General features: G+C 44.9%; 1 protein-coding gene across 1 annotated transcript in view; it reads right to left on the bottom strand.

Annotated features, from left to right (window-relative positions):
- Positions 1 to 4,205: 4,205 nt before the first annotated feature.
- Positions 4,206 to 23,049, bottom strand: part of PYGB (glycogen phosphorylase B) — a 40,446-nt gene continuing 21,602 nt past the window's right edge. The window contains exons 3-20 of the mRNA XM_035111055.2: positions 21,918 to 21,996; positions 21,270 to 21,373; positions 20,745 to 20,876; positions 18,374 to 18,485; positions 17,054 to 17,136; positions 16,322 to 16,465; positions 16,021 to 16,113; positions 13,937 to 14,083; positions 12,989 to 13,152; positions 12,408 to 12,522; positions 11,839 to 11,940; positions 11,385 to 11,532; positions 9,810 to 9,868; positions 9,380 to 9,521; positions 8,964 to 9,171; positions 7,646 to 7,780; positions 7,234 to 7,300; positions 4,206 to 6,163 (exon numbers count right to left, since the gene is read on the bottom strand). Of these exons, the coding sequence (XP_034966946.1) occupies positions 6,011 to 6,163; positions 7,234 to 7,300; positions 7,646 to 7,780; positions 8,964 to 9,171; positions 9,380 to 9,521; positions 9,810 to 9,868; positions 11,385 to 11,532; positions 11,839 to 11,940; positions 12,408 to 12,522; positions 12,989 to 13,152; positions 13,937 to 14,083; positions 16,021 to 16,113; positions 16,322 to 16,465; positions 17,054 to 17,136; positions 18,374 to 18,485; positions 20,745 to 20,876; positions 21,270 to 21,373; positions 21,918 to 21,996 (2,187 nt within the window). The 3' untranslated portion in view covers positions 4,206 to 6,010. The remainder of the gene's footprint in view (positions 6,164 to 7,233; positions 7,301 to 7,645; positions 7,781 to 8,963; positions 9,172 to 9,379; positions 9,522 to 9,809; positions 9,869 to 11,384; positions 11,533 to 11,838; positions 11,941 to 12,407; positions 12,523 to 12,988; positions 13,153 to 13,936; positions 14,084 to 16,020; positions 16,114 to 16,321; positions 16,466 to 17,053; positions 17,137 to 18,373; positions 18,486 to 20,744; positions 20,877 to 21,269; positions 21,374 to 21,917; positions 21,997 to 23,049) is intronic.

Consider the following 23,049-nt stretch of genomic DNA (forward strand, 5'->3'; position numbering starts at 1 on the left):
TACTAGGTTGGATTTTTAGGCCATATAAACAAAATTGCATTGCAAAGTGGGAATGTCTGCATGTGACATTTTATGCTTGAGACTCAAAGCATGACAGTGCTTTATCATTAGAGTTAGATGTTCCTGATTGCTTAAAAGTATATTTAAATAGACATAACGAGAAACAAGAGAGCACAATGTTATTCCCTTGGGTTGTATCCAGCTAAATTAAACACATTGAAAATAATAGACTGGAGTTGGTAATCTCCATTAATTTCAACTGTCTACGCCAACGTTAGACACAACCCTGTATTTGGAGTTTTAGATGGACGCAGCAGAACAAGGCACACAACTACTGACCTGTAATCAAACTATAAACCGTTCCATCAAGGGTGAGATTAACAGCATTAATGTTCAAATTCCAAAACGGTCCTTCCAGGAAATCCTTCAATTGTTTGTTCTGCTTTTGATAAAATGAACGAAAAGCACATGATGTGTCAACTCTAGCCCACCAACCTCACACCTAGTGTGTTCATGTACTGCTAGGGGCTCTCCCACTCACTTTAATGGAGGGACAGATTTGCATATGCAAAGGAAGGCAAACAGAATGGTTGCTTCCTAACGATGACATTGGAATAGAGAGTTGAATTCTACAAGCCTAGGTAAAGGGACCCGTGACCATTACCGTAGGTCCAGTCGCAGGGTTGCGGCGCTCATCTCACTTTACTGGCCGAGGGAGCTGGCGTACAGCTTCCGGGTCATGTGACCAGCATGACTAAGCTGCTTCTGGCGAACCAGAGCAGCGCACAGAAATGTTGTTTACCTTCCCGCCGGAGCAGTACCTATTTATCTACTTGCACTTCGTGCTTTGGAACCGCTAGGTTGGCAGGAGCAGGGACCAAGCAACAGGAGCGCACCCCGTCGCGGGGATTTGAACCGCTGACCTTCTGATTGGCAAGCCCTAGGCTCTATGGTTTAACCCACAGCGCCACCTGCGTCCACAAGCCTACTCAGCATAAATGGAGATGGTAGAGGCTAGCCCTTACCTCAAATGCCCTTAAAAGCATGTTTATATGTATGAACCTTCAGTGATGGAGTACACTGGGTTGCCACAAACTATTCCACTCCTCTTTGAAATGTCCCCTTTACAGTCAAGCATTTCCTATTGTTTGCTTATAAACTTGCTGGCTTCCTGCTGTTTTAGTTGAACCATCTTTATTTCTTAGAATGATTAAGAAGGGTCAAACATTCACACTTTTTATGGGAACCTACAGAACAAGTTTGCAAGGCAAGGAAGGTAGGGACTCTTTCAATGGATGGCCTTTTTGCAGGCTCTAGCCAAAGCAGGTAACCTTCAGTTATTTAAAACCTATTTTTTGTCCAAATACTGCATTTGGAGATGAAAGAGCTGGGTTTGAGTTAGAGGCAGCTGTATCTGGTGGCCTTAGGCAAGGTCTTCATCACCTCACACATTAATTAGTCTATTGTACACCTGGAGGGATAAGATGAGGATGTGTTGCACTATTCCGGATATGTGGCAACCATTATGGTGTCCTCCAGATATCATATACTATAGTTCCTGTTTATTTGCCATGGTGTCTGGGGCTGATGGAAGTTGCAGTTCAACAACATCTGGAGGGGGGTAGAGGTGGCAGAAAACTATAAAAGGGGCCTGTGATGTGTGATGGTTCTGTCAGGCGGCTATAGAAAGAGCATGGTTAATCAGGATTCTCACCTTTGCCATTCTCCACCCCACCTTTTCTTCCCTCTCTTCAATCTTTTGCTAATTTACTGTTCTCTGCCTTACACATGCCCACTAAAATGCTGATTTTAGTCCATAGCGTCACCTAGTTGGTTCTTTGACTTTATATTCATACCCTTGGGTACATTCTATGTAATATACACTGCATTTAAAGTCTGTAGTCCACTCAAGCATGACAGCACCTTAACTATTAACTTTTCTGCTTTAATAGAATGGGGATAATTTCAATAACTCTTGCACTTTGCAATTGACCATCTCAGATTAAAGAAGTGTTTCTTTAACAGGACTAGCCCACATGGTGCCTTCACAGGACCCCTTGAATATATCCTGCTTATTTGAACTTCTGTTTTAATGGCTATTTGTTTTGTTAATGTACAGTGGTACCTCGACTTACGAACGACTCGACAACCTAATTTTTCGACTTACGAATGGGGGTAATGGCTGCGCACTTACGAATGTCTCGACATCAAAAAACGAAACAAAAAAAATGTGGCAGTTTTAGATAGGGGTTTTTCGACTTACGAATTTTTAGATAGGGTTGCTTCGACTTATGAATTTTTCCGTTTTCAATGCATTCCTATGGGAAATCGTGTTTCCAATGGCGTTTTTCGACTAACGAATTTTTCGACTTACAAAGGTGTCTTCGGAACGGATTAAATTCGTAAGTCGAGCTGGTTTAACTATCACTGGAGGACTTTAACTGACAGCTGAGGAGCAGTTGGAGATGGAACTCTGAGTATGCAAAAGAAGAACAGAATGTCTAGTCTGATTTGTGGTTGCAGGTTTAGAACATTTAGTTAGACCATGTGATTGGTTGGGGGCTAGGCAGGGTGGGGCATATAAGGCTGGGGGCTAGTCAGTTTGGGCCAGTCCGTGTTGGTTGGGGCTTGGTGTCTGTGGTGGACAGCCAGAAGAAGACAACAGCAGCAGATGATCAAGGAAGAAGAAAGAAGACCCGAAAGGAAGGCAGAGTGGCTTGGTGGCCAAAGTTTTGCTTAGGTAGCTGAATCACTTGGCTTGGGCAAGTGAGGGAGACGAAGTGAGAGGAAGTTTGGAGTGTCTGGTAAGAGAACCAAAGGAAGATTCTAGGACAATATTACAGAAACAGATCTCTGGGAGGTCAGTAGGGGTTGAGACTGAGGCTTCAACAAAAGTCCTCAGTTAAGAGCATTGTTGAGGCTCAACTGGGGTGGAGTAAAATATGGACAATCTGGCAAAAGGGTTTTAACAGGATATCTAACTGCTTCCTCAACGTTTTCTTGGTTTACTAATAGCAGCGTAAAATAAGCAGTTGGTATTTAAGTGACAGCTACAAGTCAGACAGTGTATGCCAATTAAAACAGGCAATAGCATGTTAAAGTAACCACATAGGTTTGTGTACTCAATAAACATTAACATCTTTGTTAAATATAGAGACTATTTCTGGTACCACACCTATAGCCCATAGTTACCAAGGTCATAGGTAGGTCAAAGGTTCAAAGGATAGAAGTAGAAACAAAACAAAAAGCACCCTTCCCTCAACTCCCATCATCCCCAGCCAGCAAGGCTAGGGATGATGGGAGTTGTAGTCCACAACATCTAAATGACACCATCTTGGCAAGCAAACGCAAGCTTCCTGGGCTGAACTACCAGCACCTGCCAAGCAGTGCTGAAAGGGGGAATTATTCAATGGTCAAAACATCATATTCCCTTTTCCTTTTAGGTTATTAATTGATGCCTACCGCAAGATTCAGAAAGATACATTTATGCATTTTCTAAAACAACAACTGTGTTTTGGGAGGATCTAACTGCAAAGATGCAGTAGTGAAGGATTTATCCGACAATTCACTTGGATGTTGCATAAACATGCAAGTTTTAAATGTCTATCACAGGTGCTTACTCAATCAAATGGGTGGTCCACACAACAGAAAGTGTTGTATTTTACAGCAGAAATACAGAAATATTGATCCTTTGCACAAGCTGCGGCAAAACTACACAAACTTTTAAAAGAAAATACAGTGGATTGTCATGAAATGAAAACGACAATGAAAGGCATTACTTTTCAGGTATTCGTTTCACAAAGTTGTTAAGTTTTATGGATTTTTTTCAGCAATTAATTTTTGTAACATGACTTAATTTGCCTTGAAAACGTATTTAGTGTCACCTGGATCAATTTATTTTCATGGGGTATTCAATACCCAGGGGCAATCTAGTTGCATTGGCTAAGCACCACCACGTCAAAAGAGATGGTGAACTTTAATAACATCGATCATGTTTTTTTTGGTGGGGCCACTAAGACCCATATAAGAAGTAGAAAATATATGTGGGTGATCGTTTCATATGGCATGTGTTTCAGCATTTCGTCAAATTAATACTAACTAGATACAATTAAAATAAAAAAATTCCTTCAGTAGCACCTTAAAGACCAACTAAGTTTTTATTTTGGTATGAGCTTTCGTGTGCATGCACACTTCTTCAGATACCTGCATGCACACGAAAGCTCATACCAAAATAAAAACTTAGTTGGTCTTTAAGGTGCTACTGAAGGAATTTTTTTATTTTACTTCGATCCAGACCAACACGGCTACCTACCTGTAACTAGATACAATTATTGACTGGTGATGATTTCTGGAAAAAAAGGAACTAGCACTTTTAAGGAACCCTCTGGTTCTGGAATTTTATATAACAACATACATTCATTTCTGGTCCTGGTATTCTGCATTAAAGTGCATGTTGAGTTTGGCAGTCCATTTCCAGCTGGGATCAAGCCACTTTTCCACCCCATTTCCCCAGCCCTTAGAAATGAGCAGCCACTTATTTAGCAGCCCAGGCTGCAAGAGCTGGCTCATAGTACGGTATGAACTAATGGTACGGTATGAAATTAAATCTCAAAGGAATCAAACGATAGATGCCGTTTTCTTTTAATAAGGTAGGAATCTGACATCCAGAAACAGTAACTGATGCATGAAGGCCACTGGAAGTGGAGCTGTGACTCTAACAAGCTAGCTGCATGTATTGCCAGGTGTGGTCCTCTACACTGGAGTGTAATACGGGGATGGACTATATATGGTGGCCTCTACGTGTTGCTGGACTCCATCTCCCATCAGCCCCCAGTCAGCCTGGCCAATGGTCGGGGATGATGGGAGTTGACAGTCCAACATCTGGAGGGCCACAGGTTCCCCACCCCTCCTGCAGGAAATGTAACTTCTGCATCAAAGCTGCGCAACTTATGACCCACTAAGCCAAAAGGAGCCTACAAACCCATAGCTGCCAAGTTTTCCCTTTTCTCGCGAGGAAGCCTATTCAGCATAAGGGAAAATCCCTTAAAAAAAGGGATAACTTGGCAGCTATGTACAAACCACAGATGGTGGGTGTACCTGAAGACTCAAAAAAAGCATCTTGGCTTTTTTGGGTGGGGATTTTTTTTGCTGAAGACTGGCAAGTATCTAGCAGACTACAGGTTCTCTCTAGTAGCATCATCTTCACGTGTTGGGCTGGTCTGCACTCTAGATGACAGCAATAGGCCTTTCAGCACTGCTTAAATATTCTTCAGCAACCTTGTTAAACCCCCAGGTGTTCTTTGGGTGTCCTGTTGCCTGACGTTTCCATATAGTTATATATAGAGAAAGATCTTCTCAATTAAAAAAACACTTGAGTTGAGCACATGCAAACTGACAGTTTAAAACTGGAGCAGGTGAATAACAACCGTTTCGGCGTCTAATAGCAGGAAGGATGGGGATTTCTTCAGAACATGATATTTGAAAAGTGCATCTATTTGGGGGGTCATTGAAGAGTTCCAGCCTAACCTGCCTACAGCGGGCAGCATGTTTGTTCAAAGCAAGTCATTTGACAGCACCCAGCTCTTTGTCTTTGCATTTTTTCTTATTCAAACAGACATAAGCATCTCCTAACTAAACAGGGCGGCCTGGCATGGGAGCAAAAGGGCCTGGGAAGCCGGGTACCACCTCAACAATACAGAACATGCATGCGGGTTGCATTGGTTAAATAGGGGTTTTAAAAGAGAGAATGGCCTCATTTCACCTTCCTCACTCAAGCTCCCTGCTTTAGGCTCAGAATCTTATCACTGCCAAGAAGGTCAACGCTTATTGGCTGTAATCCCGCAGAGCACCAGTTTGCCTCCCTTTTCAAGTAACCACCATGCCTTTTATAAATATATGAGACGCCCAGCGGGTGGTAAAATGCACGTTTTGAATTCATCTGTGGAATATTCATTGGGAAGCAGGAAGTGCCAGAGTAGCAGGGCGTTTGCATGCACCTCTTGCAGCGGACTTACTCCCTCGGGATGTTGGGTGGAGGAATCTTCACGGCAGAGGGCTCCACCCCCCAGATTTCTCTGGCGTACTCGGTAATTGTCCTGTCACTGGAAAACTTGCCAGAGCACGCTATGTTCTTGATTACCTTTTTAGTCCACTCTCTGGGATTCTAGAAAGGAAACGAGTGGGAAGTTTGGTAGCTTCAGCAGAGGAACCCCAAAAGACACAATGCAGGTTATTATTACAGGCAGCCCCCCCCCATTTACGCGGGGATGACCTTCTGGGTCATCTTGTGCATAAAATGGTCACTCCCTGTATATAATAAAAAGGTAAAGGACCCCTGACAGTTAAGTCCAGTTGTGGACGACTCTGGGGTTGTGGCGCTCATCTCGCTTTACGGCAAGGGAGCCAGCGTTTGTCCACAGACAGTTTTTCCGGGTCATGTGGCCAGCATGACTAAGAGCAGTGCACAGAAATGCCATTTACCTTCCTTTTGGAGTGGTACCTATTAATCTACTTGCACTTCTTGGTGTGCTTTCAAACTGCTAGGTTGGAAGGAGCTGGGACCGAGCAACGGGAGCTCACCCCGTCGCGGGGATTCGAACCGCCGACCTTTTGATCAACAAGTCCAAGGCTCAATGGTTTAGACCACAGCGCCACCCGTGTCCCCTTGCCTGTATATAATAGCTAACCTTTAATAGGGAATCTACAACCCCTACAATAGTCATATGTCCATAACTCTCTTACAGCAGCAGAATATATGGCAGCCAAGACTTATTTCCTCCTGCGGCCTGTTGTCCACCCTCTCTCCAACCTACTTTATTCCATCAGGGCCTTCTCAGTGTTAGCACCCTGGCTGTGGAACTCCCTGCCCACAATCTGACACTTTTCCCATTGATGTTTCACCATTGTTTGAAGATATATCTTGCTTACTTGACTTGTATATCATCTGCTCTTCTGCCTGCATTTAGATGGTTTTCTAATATATTTTTTTCATTTTATATGGTTAGCTGCCTCAGGTATCTTTGTAAAGAAAGGTAGGATACAAAATGAATGAATAAGGAAGACAGCATTTTGCTGGCTGAAATTCACATTTTGGCTACCCAAACTGCTGAAATGCACTTTTCAGTCTACAAATCCATTGAGCGGAGGGGGGCCTTTCCCACCACTTGGTTCACCTTAGGATATCAAATAAGCCCATTTTTTAAATCTTCAAAACTTGTTGAACATTGGTCTTACCATGTACAGCTTGTCCACTTGCCCTTGAGCTTTGATGTAGGCTTCATAATCGGCAAACACCTTAAACCTGAAACAAAGAAGTGTGTGAGAGTAACTGCGACATCAGAGGCCTCTTTTCTCCACCTTTTTCTTATACTCACCACTGCAAAGACCAGGGCATATACAACAGTGTATACGCCTTTGACATAAAATGACTGTCAGCCATTATAAATAGCTGCCCATTTCCCTCTCAATGATGGTAGCGTAATATACAGAGCCATCTGGGTGGCTGCAAAGGCATACCGTAGAAAAGCCACACAATGGACTGTCAGAAAAGTGAAGCCAGGGGTGGTTATATCATCCATGAAACGCATACCACTGCGTAACCCTGGTTTAGAGCATGCAGGGAAGGCGCTCGAATGCTGCCTCTCACCTGTCATGATACATCAACATGTCGACGACATCTCGGAAGCACCCGGGATCATCTGGTGAGAAGAAGCCGCTGCCAATTTGGTCAATAGCTTGTTTGAGCTCAGGTATCCTCTCATAGTATTCCTTAGCGTTGTACCTAAGCAAGGAAACAAATGACATCTTCGACCTTCTCGTCATCACTTGCAGAACACGTTGCTTTATATGCTCCACTCAAAGGAGTCAACAGCCCTGTACTAAAGTAATCCAAAGAGGGCCGGCCCAAGACATTTTACCATCTGAGGCAAATGACATTCTGGCAGCTGGACATTGCGTCAACATTGTTGATGGAACGGGCTCTTCCACCACACCTGAGGGCAGCATAAGGGTAGTTTGAGGGGCATAAGGCAAGCCACATGGCACACGCAGCTCTCCTCCAACATCCTGCCATCACTAAGCATTTACTGACTGAGGTGGCTGCCTCACTCGGCCTAATGACAGGGCTGGCCCAAATCCAAATGCCTGACGAACTGGACTTGATTTCAAAGCGATTGTCCACGGTGACACCAAGTCAAATTAAAGCGCATAGGCTCGGCTAATTATTAGCAAGCGGTCTGCCATTATTAGATCTAGTACAAGTTATGTAGAGTTAATTAGTCCAAAGCAACCCACAAGCAGATCGATAGACTTATGTACTGTGCTCATTACACTTATGTGTTTTTATAAGTTGCTGCAGTATTTGAAGAACTTCTCCCACACTCCACCTTTAAAGATCTATTTCTTTTTGGAATAGTGTGTGCTCTTTCTCTCTATCACCAGAGCAAACATCTTGTGGCAATGATTTGGAAAAGGGGTAACCAAGATTCCCCCCCCAGCCCTTCCCCAACAAGGGCTGTATAACCTGGTAGGAACCACTTGCCACAAGCAGACAGGGCTGGAGGCATATGTAAATGTTGTATTTGCCTAGCAGGCTGGTTCCTACACACTCGCAGGCTCCTCTTTTTTGTCAATCAAGGAGCACAACAACCAGAATTCCAGCCAGGTAAAACCACACACTGGGAGTGCGTAAAGGATGACCACCAAGGGGGTGTGGCTTGCAGTAAGAGGGTGTGGCTAGGGAGGAGGTGTGGCCAGTGGAGAGTCCTGAGCGTGAGACAGAGAAGTGTGGAGGGCTGAGGTTTCCCCCCATCAACCTTACAAAACAGGTCTCCTTTGCTCCATTTAATTTGAGCAGTTTTCATGCAGCTGAAGCAAGGCTGAGACCAAGGGACGTCAAGGGAAAGCCATCCCTGCTACACAGCCTGTTTCTAGGACGCAAGGCTAACACGGCTGTTCATACAAACCCTTTCTTATCCATCGCCTCCACCTCTTCCACTCGCATGCCAAAAATGAAGAGATTCTCCTCTCCAGCCTCCTCAGCCATTTCTACATTGGCGCCATCCATGGTCCCGATGGTGAGGGCTCCGTTCAGCATGAATTTCATGTTCCCTGTCCCTGAAGCCTCAGTCCCAGCGGTGGAGATCTGTTCAGACAGATCTGAAGCAGGGATCACTGGGGTGGAGTGAAAAAAAGATATTCCGGTAAAAAAAAAATGCTTCTCCCCTACTTAAAACAAACCAACACACATACACCCTTTGCCTAGATTGTAGCTCAGCACTACAACACCTGCCTTGCCTGGTTCAAGCACCATTATTTCCAAAGCCCAAGCCAAAAGTCTCCAGAAGTCTTGTGCCAACGCCTATGAACACCGTCCTCTTACCTTTCTCAGCAAGGGACACTCTGTAGTTCTCCAAGAAGATGACTTTCAGCCTGTCGCCTATGTAAGGGTCATTATTGATGACGTCTCCAATGGCCGTGATCAACCTGATAATCATTTTTGCCATGTGGTAGCCGGGGGCAGCCTGGAGGCAGAAAAGGAAGGTACACGTGGATCAAAAGGGACTGGGTGGGAAAGAGCCAGGGTATGTTAGTCAAAGAGCTTCAGGAGGGGTGATGTCCAGATTCATTGATAACAGAGCCTCAGTCTGGATGTCAGGAAAACTGGGTGGTTCTCGTGTATACACCCTCGAAAAATAAAGCTTGCAGGAGCAAGAGGAAACATGCTCCCTAGGGAGGGAATGTGTGCATGTGCTTGTCTGCAGTTTAGGAAACACTGAGGAGGAAGCTTGCTTGAGCATCAAGTCCCTTACCTTTCCTCCAATCATAACTGTTCTTGGCACGCAGGACTTTTTTGGGTCTTTTCTGATGCCTGGAAAAAGCAACATGATGATTAATTTCTGTCATTTATTTATTTATTAAATCTATATACCGCCCTTCATCAAAGGATCTCAGGGCAGTTCACAGAATAAAATACAAGATAAAACACAAGTAAACCAAAACAACAAAACAATAACCTCATAGATGGTCTCTCTTTATCAATTACAGGTTGCGATTCCCCTCCGCCCAATCTATTTCAACTTATGTAATTATTTCATCTTAATTTTTTTTGTTAAAACTATTATATTAATTAAGAGATTTGTGGCCTTTCCCCTCCTTTCTCTTTCATCTTTCTTTTCTCTCACTCAGATTAGCAAATACATTCATAAAAAGCAAAGCAGAAAAAAGAAAAAAAGCAATGATGGAACTCAGCCACCGAAGGCTGTTGCTATGCAGAATATTATTTTGAGATGTACTTTTAAATGCAAGATGTACACTGCCTCAATAAGAACATCGCAAAATAAATGCCTCTCATCAGCCGTGGTCTGGCTCCTATCACATTCCGGCACATGATCTGCAAACCACACAGATGACTTCCTGCAAGATATCCACATTCTCGCTCTTGGCCTGCCAGCTGATGACATGTTTGACAGCCCTTCTGTTTATTAAATGGCACAGCTCATAAACCTAATCTACACACAGGGCAAAATTAAGAACATAAGAGGCCTGCTGGAGAATGAGTGCAGCAGCCATCTCCCTGCTCACAACTCCTAGCAAGTAGTATTCAAAGGCATTTTCCAGAATGTGGCAACTAGACTAGTGACTGGAAGTGGCCACTGAGACCACACATTGGCTCCCAGTACGTTTCCAAGCACAATTCAAAGTGTTGGTGCTGACCTTTAAATCCCTAAATGGCCTCAGCCCAGTAGCGTCTCCACCCCCATCGTTCAGTCCGGACACTGAGGTCCAGCTCCAAGGGCCCTCGCTGCAAGAAATGACGTTACAGGGAACCAGGCAGAGGGCCTTCTCAGCATTGACACCCGCCCTGTGGAATGTCCTCCCACCAGATGTCAAGGAAATAAACAACAATCTGACTTTTAGAAGACATCTGAAGGAAACCCTGTTTAGGGAAGTTTTTAATGTTTGAAGTTTTATTCTGTTTTTAATATTTTGTTGGGAGCCACCCAGAGTGGCTGGGGAAACTCAGGCAGATGGGTAGGGTATAAATAATAAATTATTGTTATTGTTGTTGTTGGTTGGACTAGATTACCCTTAAGTCTCAACTTTACGATTCTATGATCATGTGCCCCCCCACTCAACTTTTTTTCATGTGTTAAGCATCCTCAGGACTATAAATCTTCAATTTTGCAGGTGGGGTGACTGCATTTCTGAATGCTTGCAACAGCATCCTTGCATGTAAGAAAACTTAGCACATCAGACACAGAGAGAAGACTATCTCTAGTTTTCCAATCTCCTGTGTACATTTGGTGCTGCATTGTTATGATTATTTTTGTCCAAAAGCATTCCGTAGCCCCGAAGTTGCTGCTTTGCTGGGTTAAGTTACTCACGGTTGTAGAGTGTGATGATATGTAGGCAATTGAGGAGCTGCCTCTTGTATTCATGAATTCTTTTGACGTGCACATCAAAAATAGAAGCAGGGTTGATTTTCACCTTGTACTGTTTTTCCAAGTAGGCTGAGAACTTCTGCTTGTTCTCCTGGCAAAAGGAAATTTGGGGCTGAAGTTACTGGCCGGGACATTTAAGCCTGACTCTAGCTGCACAGTTTGGTCTAGGCTGGGATTCTAGATTATATAACTTATCTATATCCCACCTTCCACACATGCCGTAAGGCAGCTTACAATATTTTAAAGCAAAATTAGAAAACACAAAGTCGCAAGAACAAATTAGTTAAAAAAAACAGTAATTAAAATACATTGGAACATGGTTAGAACCAGCAATTAACATATACGGTTTGCCCCGACCGCAGCCCAGCATGTCTCACTAACATGTTGGCATCCTCACCTGTTTAACTTTGGCGACATCCCTGATGAAGGCCTCATCATTGACAAAGCTTAGCAGCTTCTTGAGCTGGCTTAGATCCGTTAGAAAATCTTCCCCAATTCTCTGTAATGAAAAGAATAAAGAAAACCATCAATTGACAGACCTGCTTATCTGATGTTTGCTTCTGCATTCCCTGCGCTACAAAAACCATGAACTGCCAGGGACAAAAGACCATGAAGTTAGGGACATGGCGACTTTTATTCTTGTGCCCCCCGACTCAAGAAACTCCAAGGGTGGGCGATGCTTTTTGATGAAAGGGCCACGTTTCCTTCTGGGTAACCTTGCAGAGGCCACATGTCAAGGTGGGTGGGGCCAGAAGCAAAAATGTGGGGTGTGGTCTGCAGAGAGTCCAAAGCATCAGAAACCAAAGCCTGGGAGGCCACATTCAGGCCCTAGGTCTGAGGTTCAATGGCCCTGATCTATTTTAAAAAAAATGGAATGAAGAAAGATCCATTGAGGAGGAGGAGGACCCAACAACAGGGGTAATTGCTAGATGGAATTCCTATTGGCTGAAGTCTCCAGTAGTTCACCTCCACAATGACATCAGAAAGTCCCGGGTTACAAAGCAGGAGCCACCGCCTTGGAGTGATGCCGTTCGTCTTGTTCTGAAACTTCTCTGGGTCCATTTCATAGAAATCTTTGAATCTAAAAAAGCACAAGACAGAAACAGAAGGACGAGGAGGAGGAGGAGGAGGAGGAGGAGGAGGAGGAGGAGGAGGAGTGGTGTCATTTGCCATTTAGGGCCAGTTGATAACAGTGAGCAGAAACATTCAGCAGTGCAATGCAATATGTATTTTCTAGTTTTATATTTTTATTTTATTCTATGAACCACCCTGAGACCTGGGGGTATAGGGCGGTATATAAATTCAGTAAGAAATAAGAATAAGAACAATAAGCTATTTCTGGGGTCTGGGCCAAATGGAGAGAAAGAGGTGCATAAAAAAGAAAAGAAAAATGGAAAATCAAACAGTTTGGCAAAGGATTTGCAGAGATGCACGTGCAGGAAATAAACTATCTTTGCTCATAGATTCCTGGGGAGACTCTGACAGCCTGCCCTGTCTTCCCCTGAGCTGACAGCCTGTTGCAAAAAAGTGAAGGAAGCAGGACTCACATAGAGCTCTTCACAATCTCCGAGTGAATCCTGGCCACTCCGTTGACTGCATGGGAGCCAATGATACACAGGTTGGCCATATTGACCCTCTTGCAGTCTCCTTCCTCTATCACAGACATCCTTCGGAGGCGGTCAATGTCTCCTGGGAAGTGGGCCGCCACATGCTGCAAGGACACAAGGAGAGGGGGATATTAACAACAAGATCTAAATCAGATCCCACAATGGAACCCTTTACACCAGAAAAAATGTGAAGGAATTCCCTGGACAATTGAAGTCCTCTCCCCTAGAAACTGCCACAGCTTGTATGTTGGAGGTCTTTGGGCCCCTCCAGATGACCTACTTATTGAGTACTAATTTTGATTTGCTTACACAACACTTACATGGAGGTTAGACTATGTCCAATCTTTATTGAGCATCTGTTCTTATTTGTCCACAGGTTGGTTCTACAACAATGAGCACTTATCCTGCTTTAATTGTGGGGTGTTTATACTACATCTGTTTAGCTATTTGCTCACTCTACACTTTTGGAGGCATTTCCACGTTACTTTCCAAACAGCAAAATGCCCGATTCTGTTGTGCCAGGGCAACAGAGCCCTTTAATCTCCAACTTCCTTGCTCTGCATTACCATAGCAGTTTGCCTTTCTGTCACCTGATCCCCGCTGAACTGCTGGTGCAATACCACCTCCTGGCCAGCTGGCAGCACTGTAGAAGAATTAGCCATCACCTCCCTTCTGTGCCACAGCGCCACCGCTGAAGGTGGCCAGTATTGCAGCTACTAATTCAGTAGGGCTCAGGTGACGCCAAGTGCCAATAGGATTCCATAAAGTTCTACAAAGCTTCTGACTTTGGCAATGGGCGACTTGTCGCTTAGGTGCAGACTGAGCTTCCAGGCCTCTCAGTTAACCCAAACCCCTTTTCCCACCACCTCATTTATCCCGTCTCCTTACGTCAAGATGTTTCTGATTGATAGCATAAATGATTTCCAAGTGTCTTGGCAGGAGTTTCTCGAACATAGAGACAGGCCAGCGTTCTAGGGCTTCAGGCAGCACGGTGTGGTTGGTGTACGCACAAGTTCGCTTCGTGATTTCCCAGGCCTGGTGCAAAAAATTAAAAACAATGGATGAGATAACACGAGGGCACTGCAGACTGAATCTGATCCTGCTAGCAACCAAGCTGCTGGACTCTCCTAGGCTCATTAAGCAGGTTTGGCTAAACCCGATCTGCAGCTTGTCAGTTGTAATCGCATTATGGAAGCACTAAATGTACCTGGATAGTGACTGACTTGTGGCACTAGGGGGAGAGGGGACAGGGGGATTGGCTGTTTAGCAAGATCCTAAGTAGCCCCACAGGCCAATTGGGCAGGTGGGCGGGGTCACCCATGCTGAATTCAACGAAGCTGCCATCTGAGCACGTGCAATGGCTGTCTCAAATAGACACACCTCAGCTTAACCGCAGCTCCCGTCTTTGAATTGGATGGAAGGAAAAGTAATCAAACAACAGTACAGTGGTACCGCGGGTTAAGAACTTAATTCGTTCTGAAGGTCTGTTCTTAACCTGAAACTGTTCTTAACCTGAGGTACCACTTTAGCTAATGGGGCCTCCCGCTGTCGCCGCGCGAATTCTGTTCTCATCCTGAAGCAAAGTTCTTAACCCGAGGTACTAAATCTGGGTTAGCAGAGTCTGTAACCTGAAGCGTCTGTAACCCGAGGTACCACTGCATTTCTCAATAAACGACAGGGAACACAGATATGTACTCGGCTTCAAACACCAGTAGTGGGAGTGCATATGGTATGCCCCGCGGAATACCTTAAGGCCCACAAACAACAATATTCTGGAGATCCCGAGCCATAAGGTGGCTAGATCGGCCTCTACTAGGGCCAGGGCCTTTTCAGTATTGGCCCCAACTTGGTGGAACACTCTTTCCCAGGAGACCAGGGCCCTGCGGGATTTGTCATCTTTCCGCAGGGCCTGTAAGACAGAGCTGTTCCGCCTGGCCTTTGGGTTGGACTTAGTCTGACCCCTGTGTTTTCCTCCCTCATGGCTTGGATTTATGGACTACTTAAAATGAGGCTGCATTTTAAATTTTAATACTGTATTTTAATCTGTATTTTAATTAATTTCTTTTTATGTTTTATTGTAATTTTATTGGTGTGAGCCGCCCTGAGCCTGGTTTTGACTGGGGAGGGTGGGGTATAAATAAAAATTTATATTTATATTTATATTTATTATTACTATGGGAGCCAGAGTAAACAGCAGTGCATACACAGCTTATTTTTTCTTCTGAATCCAAAGAGAGTATGCTTTTAAAAATTGGTGCCTTTTTCTGTTGCTGCGGAAGGAGGATGTCATTGGTCAGCAGTAGGGGACGAGATGGTTGGACAGTGTTCTCGAAGCTACGAACATGAGTTTGACCAAACTGCGGAAGGCAGTGGAAGACAGGAGTGCCTGGTGTGCTATGGTCCATGGGGTCATGAAGAGTCGGACACGACTAAACGACTAAACAACAACAACAAGGGCTGGGCGATATATCGATATATCATCCAAAACCGGTTTGGGGAGTTCACATCGTGATAACTGTTTCATAACATTTGACCTGGCAATATATCGCAGATCACGACATGTGTGAGGGTTGGGTGATATCTGGTTCTCAACATCGCGATATATCACCAGCAAAACATTGTGATATATCGGGGCAATGTCCTGGCAACTGCTACTACTTAGGGGCCTAAAACAGATAAATGACGGTACAGTGGAACCTCGTTTTATGAATTTTCGGTTTATGAACACTGCGGACCCATCTGGAACGGATTAATTCATTTTCCATTACTTTCAATGGGGAAGTTCGCTTCAGTTTATGAACGCTTCAGTTTATGAACAGACTTCCGGAACCAATTGTGTTCATAAACCGAGGTACCACTGTATTATCAACCACCACATGGTTGATAATACCACCACAGTTCTCTTGGGACAGTCTGCATGGAGAGAACCTTGCTGTCACATGCAGTACAGCTGTGTCCCATTTTCCTCTTACCTTATCCCAGTCCATTTTTTCCACATCAACAAAGATCCTCATGAGCTCAGGAATAGAGAGGGCAGGGTGGGTGTCATTCAGCTGGATGGCAACCTGTAAAATGGACATCTAAAGATGAAGCTGTTTCCACCGGGGTGTGTGGGGCAGAGTCAACCAGAGTTTGCTTGGGGACTCCCTGGCTTCTCAAACATTTTTGTGAAATGTCGAGGGCTCCTCCACCCACCCCAAAGGCAAAAACCCGAGGTGGTCCTTTGAAAAGAAAGCTGCAATTAGGTCTCGGGCCTCGTTTTTAAATGTTCACCTTGTCAGGGAAGGTCTCGAAGCTGTTTCTCACGGGGTCGCGGCACCCGAATTTGGAGGACTTGAATCGCCGTATGATATCCTGGAGAGTGGCGGCGACCACAAAGTACTCCTGCTTCAAACGCAGCTCTTTCCCTTCAAAGAACTTTGGAAGGCAGAGAGAGAAGAATCGTCACGCCTGTAGCCTCTGCTGATAAACCTGCTATAGGGACCTCAGCACCATCCCATGCAAAGAAGGCATGAGATCCAGCGCAAAAATGGTAAGAATAGTTGGTGATGTGGCGGTTGCCATTGTTTCCTTTCTTCCCCCAATTTTCTTTACTTTATTTACAACATAGTCCACAACAACTCATACATACAAACAAACCTATCCCCATTAACAATTTAATTATCAGAATTAAACTCCTATCCCCTTACACAAAGAAAACATAACATAAAAAGTTGAGTTTGACCAAACTGCGGGAGGCAGTGGAAGACAGGAGTGCCTGGCGTGCTATGGTCCATGGGGTCACGAAGAGTCGGACACGACTAAACTACTAAACAACAACAAAGCCCACCTGCTCATTACCTCCTTGACCAATGGCAGTTGCCATTGTTGTTTTGTGCTTTGTTTCACATGCCATACTAAGGCAAACCATGTTCAACGCAGGTTGACATAAAAACAAATCCTAACAATTCTAACCAATTTTGTTAACCAGGAGAGAATTTAATGCAACACGGAAGAGCCACTTACGTTATCATTTGGGTACAACACTCTGGAGATGTTTTCTGCCAGGTTTCTATCCAGCACAGCCTCGATATAATCACCGACGTTAACTAGGGGGAGAGAAGGAACACATCTCAGCGGAGCAGCCCACCACATAAAATGCAAAATGGCATATTCTCTTGATAAAAGTCCCGTGGCATCAGCAGCAGCCCTATTTGCCCAGCAAATAGCAACTGGGGTGGGGGTGGGGTTTTTTGTCTTTGCTATGGTACAGGAAGGAATGGTTAGCTAGATCCTGCTGTCTGTGAACCCAATCCAGGTGCTTCCCACCACCACAGTTGCTATTTAACTAGGATTGACATATTTTAAACAGTAAAAATCTGGACAGGAAAGCTGTTGAGTTTATTTTGGCAAAGCTGTTAAGCTTTTTGGGCAAAATCGCTTAAACAAAATGCCATTTTTTGGCTATTTTTATGGGGAAACAGCAAAAAACAAAAAAACAAAAACCACTGCAGCCATACGTCCGGATTTCCCCGGACATTTCCCCCGATTTCCACCTGGACACTGTATTCCGGATATGTCTGGGGAAATCCGGATATATGCCAACCCTAATTTAACGGAGAAAGGGCCATAGCTCAGTGGTTTAGCATCTACTTTGCATGCAGAAGATGCCAGACTCAACCCCTAGTGTCTCCAGGTAGGGCTGGGAAAGGTTCCTTTATAAAATCCTGCTGCCTGCTAGTGTAGACAGTACTGAGCTAGATAGACCAACGAACTGCCATGGTCCAAGGCAGCTTCCTGTGTTTCCAGAAAATAACCAAACCGCCCGAGTTAAATGGGATGACATGTTTTATGTAAAGTGCCGTTTGGCCCAAAGAACGCCCACTAAGGCTGCACAGGACCCACTTATCTAGGCATAAGATCCATTTAAACTCAGTGGGAGTTCCTGATTGGTAGACATGTTATAGGGTTGTGCTATAAATTAAATAATAATTGAGGCATTTAAAGGATCATAGAATTGTAGAATTGGAAGGGACCCTGAGGAACTAGTCCAACCCCCTGCAATGTAGGAATATGCAGCTGTCCCTTAGGAGGATCGAACTTGCAACCTTGGCATTATCAGCACCTTGCTTTAACCCACTGAGCTATCCAGGCTGATCACTTTGTTTGTTTGTCTTGCACTCCTTGTTTTCCTGAGAATGCCTGGCTGTAGGTAAGCAAGAGAGAGAAGCAAGGTCACCCAGCTTCCGAAACCCCACAATGCGATGAAAAGGGGGGGGGACTCCTCATCGCAACATGTGACCTGTGTGCTTTCCAAAAAGAAAAAGAGAACGAGATGGGACTTACACTCTTCAAGATTGAAATCGTTGGGTGCCTTGGCTGACCACAGCCTCATGGTGTTCACCGTATTGTTCCTGTATCCTGGAACAGGCGTATCATAAGGCATGGCAAGTACTACCTAATTTAAGGAAAAGGGTTCTGGTGAAGGTGAGATAAAGCAGCAGACATCAAGTCTTTTGCAAAAAGCATGTTTGGCACAACCTTTGCTGGGGGTAGTCTGTGGGCAAAAGCAGAGCCCATTTGGCTCAGGAGGATGTTGTCCCTAAACTGCACCCACCTGATGTGATATGTGACACCCGGGATGGGGCAGGTACTGGCATGGTTACCAAGCAACAGCTGGGAGCTTGAAATGAGCTGCCAATTGTTCCTTTGCTGGAGCAAAGTGTTTTCACCCTTGTCAGTCACCTGGTGTGTGGGGCAAAAGCCCCTTCCTGCAATGGCACCAAGCCATTTCCAATGAGAGTGCCCCTCTGTTTCAGAAGAGGTTTCAAGGCAATCCACTTGGGGTTGGAGGAGCAGCAAAGCCCCTCGCACTCGGCGCCCTGTGGGCTGTTGGGAAAGTGCTGTGCACTAGGCATTGGAAGGTGGGTGGGGCAACACAACTGTCAATCATCAGACATCACAATGACATCAGTGATTGGCAGGTGGGTCAACTGCCTATGTACTACTGCAATAGCTACAGAAAATTCACAGAGGTTATATATCCTCCAAAACAGCCAGAAGTTGGCCTGCTCCACATGCAGCTGCTGCGTGACCTTGGGCTAGTCACAATTCACTGAAGTCTCTCAGCCTCACTCACCTCACAAGAGTGTTTGTTGTGGGGGAGGAAGGGAAAGGAGATTGTTAATCGCTTTGAGACTCCTTCGGGTAGTGATAAAGCGGGATATCAAATCCAAAACTTTCATTATTATTGAGCCTCTCTCTAACAAAGAATAATAGCTGGCCTAGACAACTTCCCAGAGGAATGCCACTGTTTAAACCAATTACGTGCTTCCAAGCAACAAATGTGGAACACCATAGACTCTGCGTATGTGGAAATGATCAAAACATGGAAAGGGCAAGCTGGCAGGGCAGGCCCAAATATGGCCTGTAAAGGCAGCAACAGAAATTCATACATCGGATCAAAGCTTTAAAAAGCTCATGTCTTTAAGGTGCCACAGGATACCTAGCCTGCAGCTCAGAGTTGGGGGTCAGGACAGGGAGAAGGAGTGGGGTGCTTTGCCTCTCTTTTTAATGCATTTTAGTTTGGTGTTGTATCATATTTATTTATTTCCATTCCCAAAACTGTCTATATTGCAACTCGCAATCGGTTTCTTAGGTTCAGAACATTAAAGATAAATTTAGTTTGTGTGCATTTTTATGACGCTGTGATTTTTAAACTGTAATAAACCAACCTGAGTATGGGCATCAGAAGTGTGTGTGTGTGTGGGGGGGGGAATACTGAGGGAGGGACAAAGAAAGAAAGCTATCTAAATTTCTGGGCTTGGAAGGTTCTGTTGTTCTTGAACCAATTCCCGTTTATTGCCGACAGAAGAAATTCTTGGTGGATCAAGCACACTGTTTCTTTCTCCCCACGCAATGTATTTCTTTTCTCCTCCACCACATGCCGTTGTTCAGTGAGTCAGGCACCAGGCCTAATTATGGCTCTTTCAAAACAAAAATGTGAGACTTCAATTGCAGACGAGTGCAAATGTGCTTCAGGGCTGCCTTCTCCGGCCTGGTGCCCTCCAGAAGCCTTGGGACTACAATTCCCATCAGCCCCTGGTTGAGCGAGGCAGGCGTATACTATTCATGTATCCTATTTGTTTCCCTGCTTCCTGTAGAAGAGCACATCGTACCCGAGAACTTGCAATTTGAACCCTTTTGTTTCTAATCTGCATGACTTTTATTTACAAATTTATTTACTTATTTCATCACCCCATCAAGCTTCCTCTCATAGGGAGGAAAGCCTTATTCTTATGCCTGCAACACACTGCAGTGAGGAAAGCTGTATAAATATTTGCTACTACAGTCAACGTCTCTAAACCTGACACTTCCACTTCATCACGGACGAACACCCATCTCCCTCCATCTCCCCTATCGTCCAGACACTGAGGTCCACTTCCAAGGGCCTTCTGGTGGTTCCCTCATTGCAAGAAGTGAATTTACAGGGAAACAGGGCTTTCTCGGTAGTGGCTCCCCCAGGTGGAACACTCTCCCATCAGATGTCAAACAATTATATGACCTTCTGCAGCCCTGTATCGTGACACTTTTAATGTCTGATGTTACAAGCTGCCTAGAGTGGCTGGGACAACCCAGTCAGATGGGCAGAGCACAAGTAATAAATTATTATAATAATATTCGTGGCATCCCCACAGGTAGGTTTCTACTGCTGTACCTGAGTATCGACCCATTTCACACCATCCGGAGTGTGGTCCACCCGGCCATAGAAGTGTACAGGAAGCATGTACTCTGGGCGGGCTTTTTCCCAAGGGTTGCCATAACGCAGCCAATCGTCAGCTTCTTCCACCTAAAGGGAGGAGAAATGGGATGTGAAACTTGCTTTCACTACAGGTCATTTGACCAACAATGCACTTTACACCCGGTAGAATCATGGCTCAGTGGTAGAGCACAGGCTTCGCATGCGAAACGTCCCAGGTTCGAGTCCCGGTATCTTCAGTGACAAAGGATCTCAGTTAAAAGAACCAAAGGTATAAAGCCGCTGTCTATATTTATCTGTGATCTACCCAGTCGACTGCCTTTGATCTCTGTATGGGTACAGCCTCTTCCACTCCGAAACGCTTGGGTAGGCCTCACCCAAAGCGATAAAGCATCTTCCGCCCTCCCAAGCGTGGTGATCTCTAGGAATGACGGAGACAAGGGCAGTGGCCCAAAAGGAACGAGAATTCTCTCACCAACGCACCTGCCAGCCATTGACAATTTTCTGGTTGAAAATGCCAAATTCGTAGCGGATTCCGTAACCGTAGGCTGCGAGCCCCAGCGTCGCCATAGAGTCCAGAAAGCAAGCTAAAAGAGGAAGGGGCCAAAATATTTCATTAGTAGACGGAAGCAAATGTCCAGGAAAGCCACTCTACCAACGCCACCCACTGGGACTAATGTTTAAGACATTATTATTATTATTAAAAATTTGTACACTACCCTATACCCGTAGATATGAGGGTGGTTCGCAACATAAAAATGCAATATAGAAAACACAGAATATTGTACATAATAAAAAATAAAAACAGAAACAAACCAAGACCTAGCACAGTAAGAGGCCAAAGCAGTGGCAGCAGTTGGTGCAGGTATGATTTTTCTCTTTATTTAAGCACATTTATATCCCACCTTTCTTCCAGTGAGTCTGGAAGGTGGCGTGCTTGGTCCCCTTCCACCCTATTTTATCGCCACAACAACCCTGTGAGGTAGGTTAGGTTGAGAGACTGCGACTGGCCTAAGGCCACCCAGTGAGCTTCTTGGCTAAGCGGGGATTTGAACTCAGTCCAACACTCTAACCACTACACCACACTGTAGGCCAGCGAGGCATTCCCAGGCCTGCCCGGAAAGGGCTCACCTGCCAGACGCCCCAGTCCTCCATTGCCCAGGCCAGCATCTTCCTCAATCTCCTCCAGTTCTTCCATGTCCAACCCAAGCTATTGTGAAAAGCAGAAACAGCAATGAAAACACCCCGTTGAATTCAATAGGACTTACTCCTGAGTAAGGTTGGTGGGAATAAAGTATCCAGCTCAACAGCTGGGGGTGGGTGGGGTCTCCATTCAGTTCCGTTGTTACCTCTACACCTTTGCCAGTGGTAGCCACCCATGGCTGGAGAATCAATGGTTTATCTCCATCACTCTTGCCAACATGCGCATCTGGACTTGATGCTTGTTTTTATACGTGCATCTCACCCACCCCATTCCCCAACAAGGAGAACTGTGACTTCAGGAGCAATTTAGATTTGGGAAATGAATGTGTGTGTGTGTGTGTGTGTGTGCGCGCGCGCTAACCCAGCTTCCCTAGCTTCTCTGATCAGAATCGGAACCCACTGCCAGTTGGTTTTAACTGAAAACAGAAATGTCAGGAGTTCCGATCGGAGATAAATCTGAGCTTCAAAGCCAACTGACTTGGTAACTGTCCAAGCAAAGCAAGTCTCTCTCTCTCTCTCCCGCTCCTCCACATTCCCTCCAAAGCTTTCATCATATTCCAGACTCTGATAATAAGGTAACTGCCCAGGGGACAAAAAAACACACTGGTAGCTCTGCCAAAAGGAATGGAATCCTTGAGTCATGCTCCTTTTAGCAATAAACATTCAGAGCAATGCCATGGGGCTAAGAGCGAAACCTAAGTAGGCCGTAAAAATTAATGGGCTCTCTATTATTGTAGTTTGGGCCCAGGTGCCAAAAAAGAATAGATTAAGCGCATTTTGGAAGAAAAGGCTTATTAAAAACAAAGAGAGGGAGGGGCAGGAGGAGAGAAATGGTGAGTCTCCACAGAGAGATGGTTTGGATGTAAAGCCAACCATGGTTCGCACAGCAGAAACACAGTTCATTGTGATGTCTGAATCAATACCATCTGGCAAACCATGGTTTGCAAACGACTATAAAAACAGACTCTGAAACCACAATCTTAGGCTAGTTTACAAGACAGTTGGACTACAACTATCATCATCCCTAGCTAGCAAGACCAGTGGTAAAGGATGATGGGAA

Source organism: Zootoca vivipara, chromosome 3 (genome assembly GCF_963506605.1).
Source record: "Zootoca vivipara chromosome 3, rZooViv1.1, whole genome shotgun sequence".
Lineage (NCBI taxonomy): Eukaryota > Metazoa > Chordata > Lepidosauria > Squamata > Lacertidae > Zootoca > Zootoca vivipara.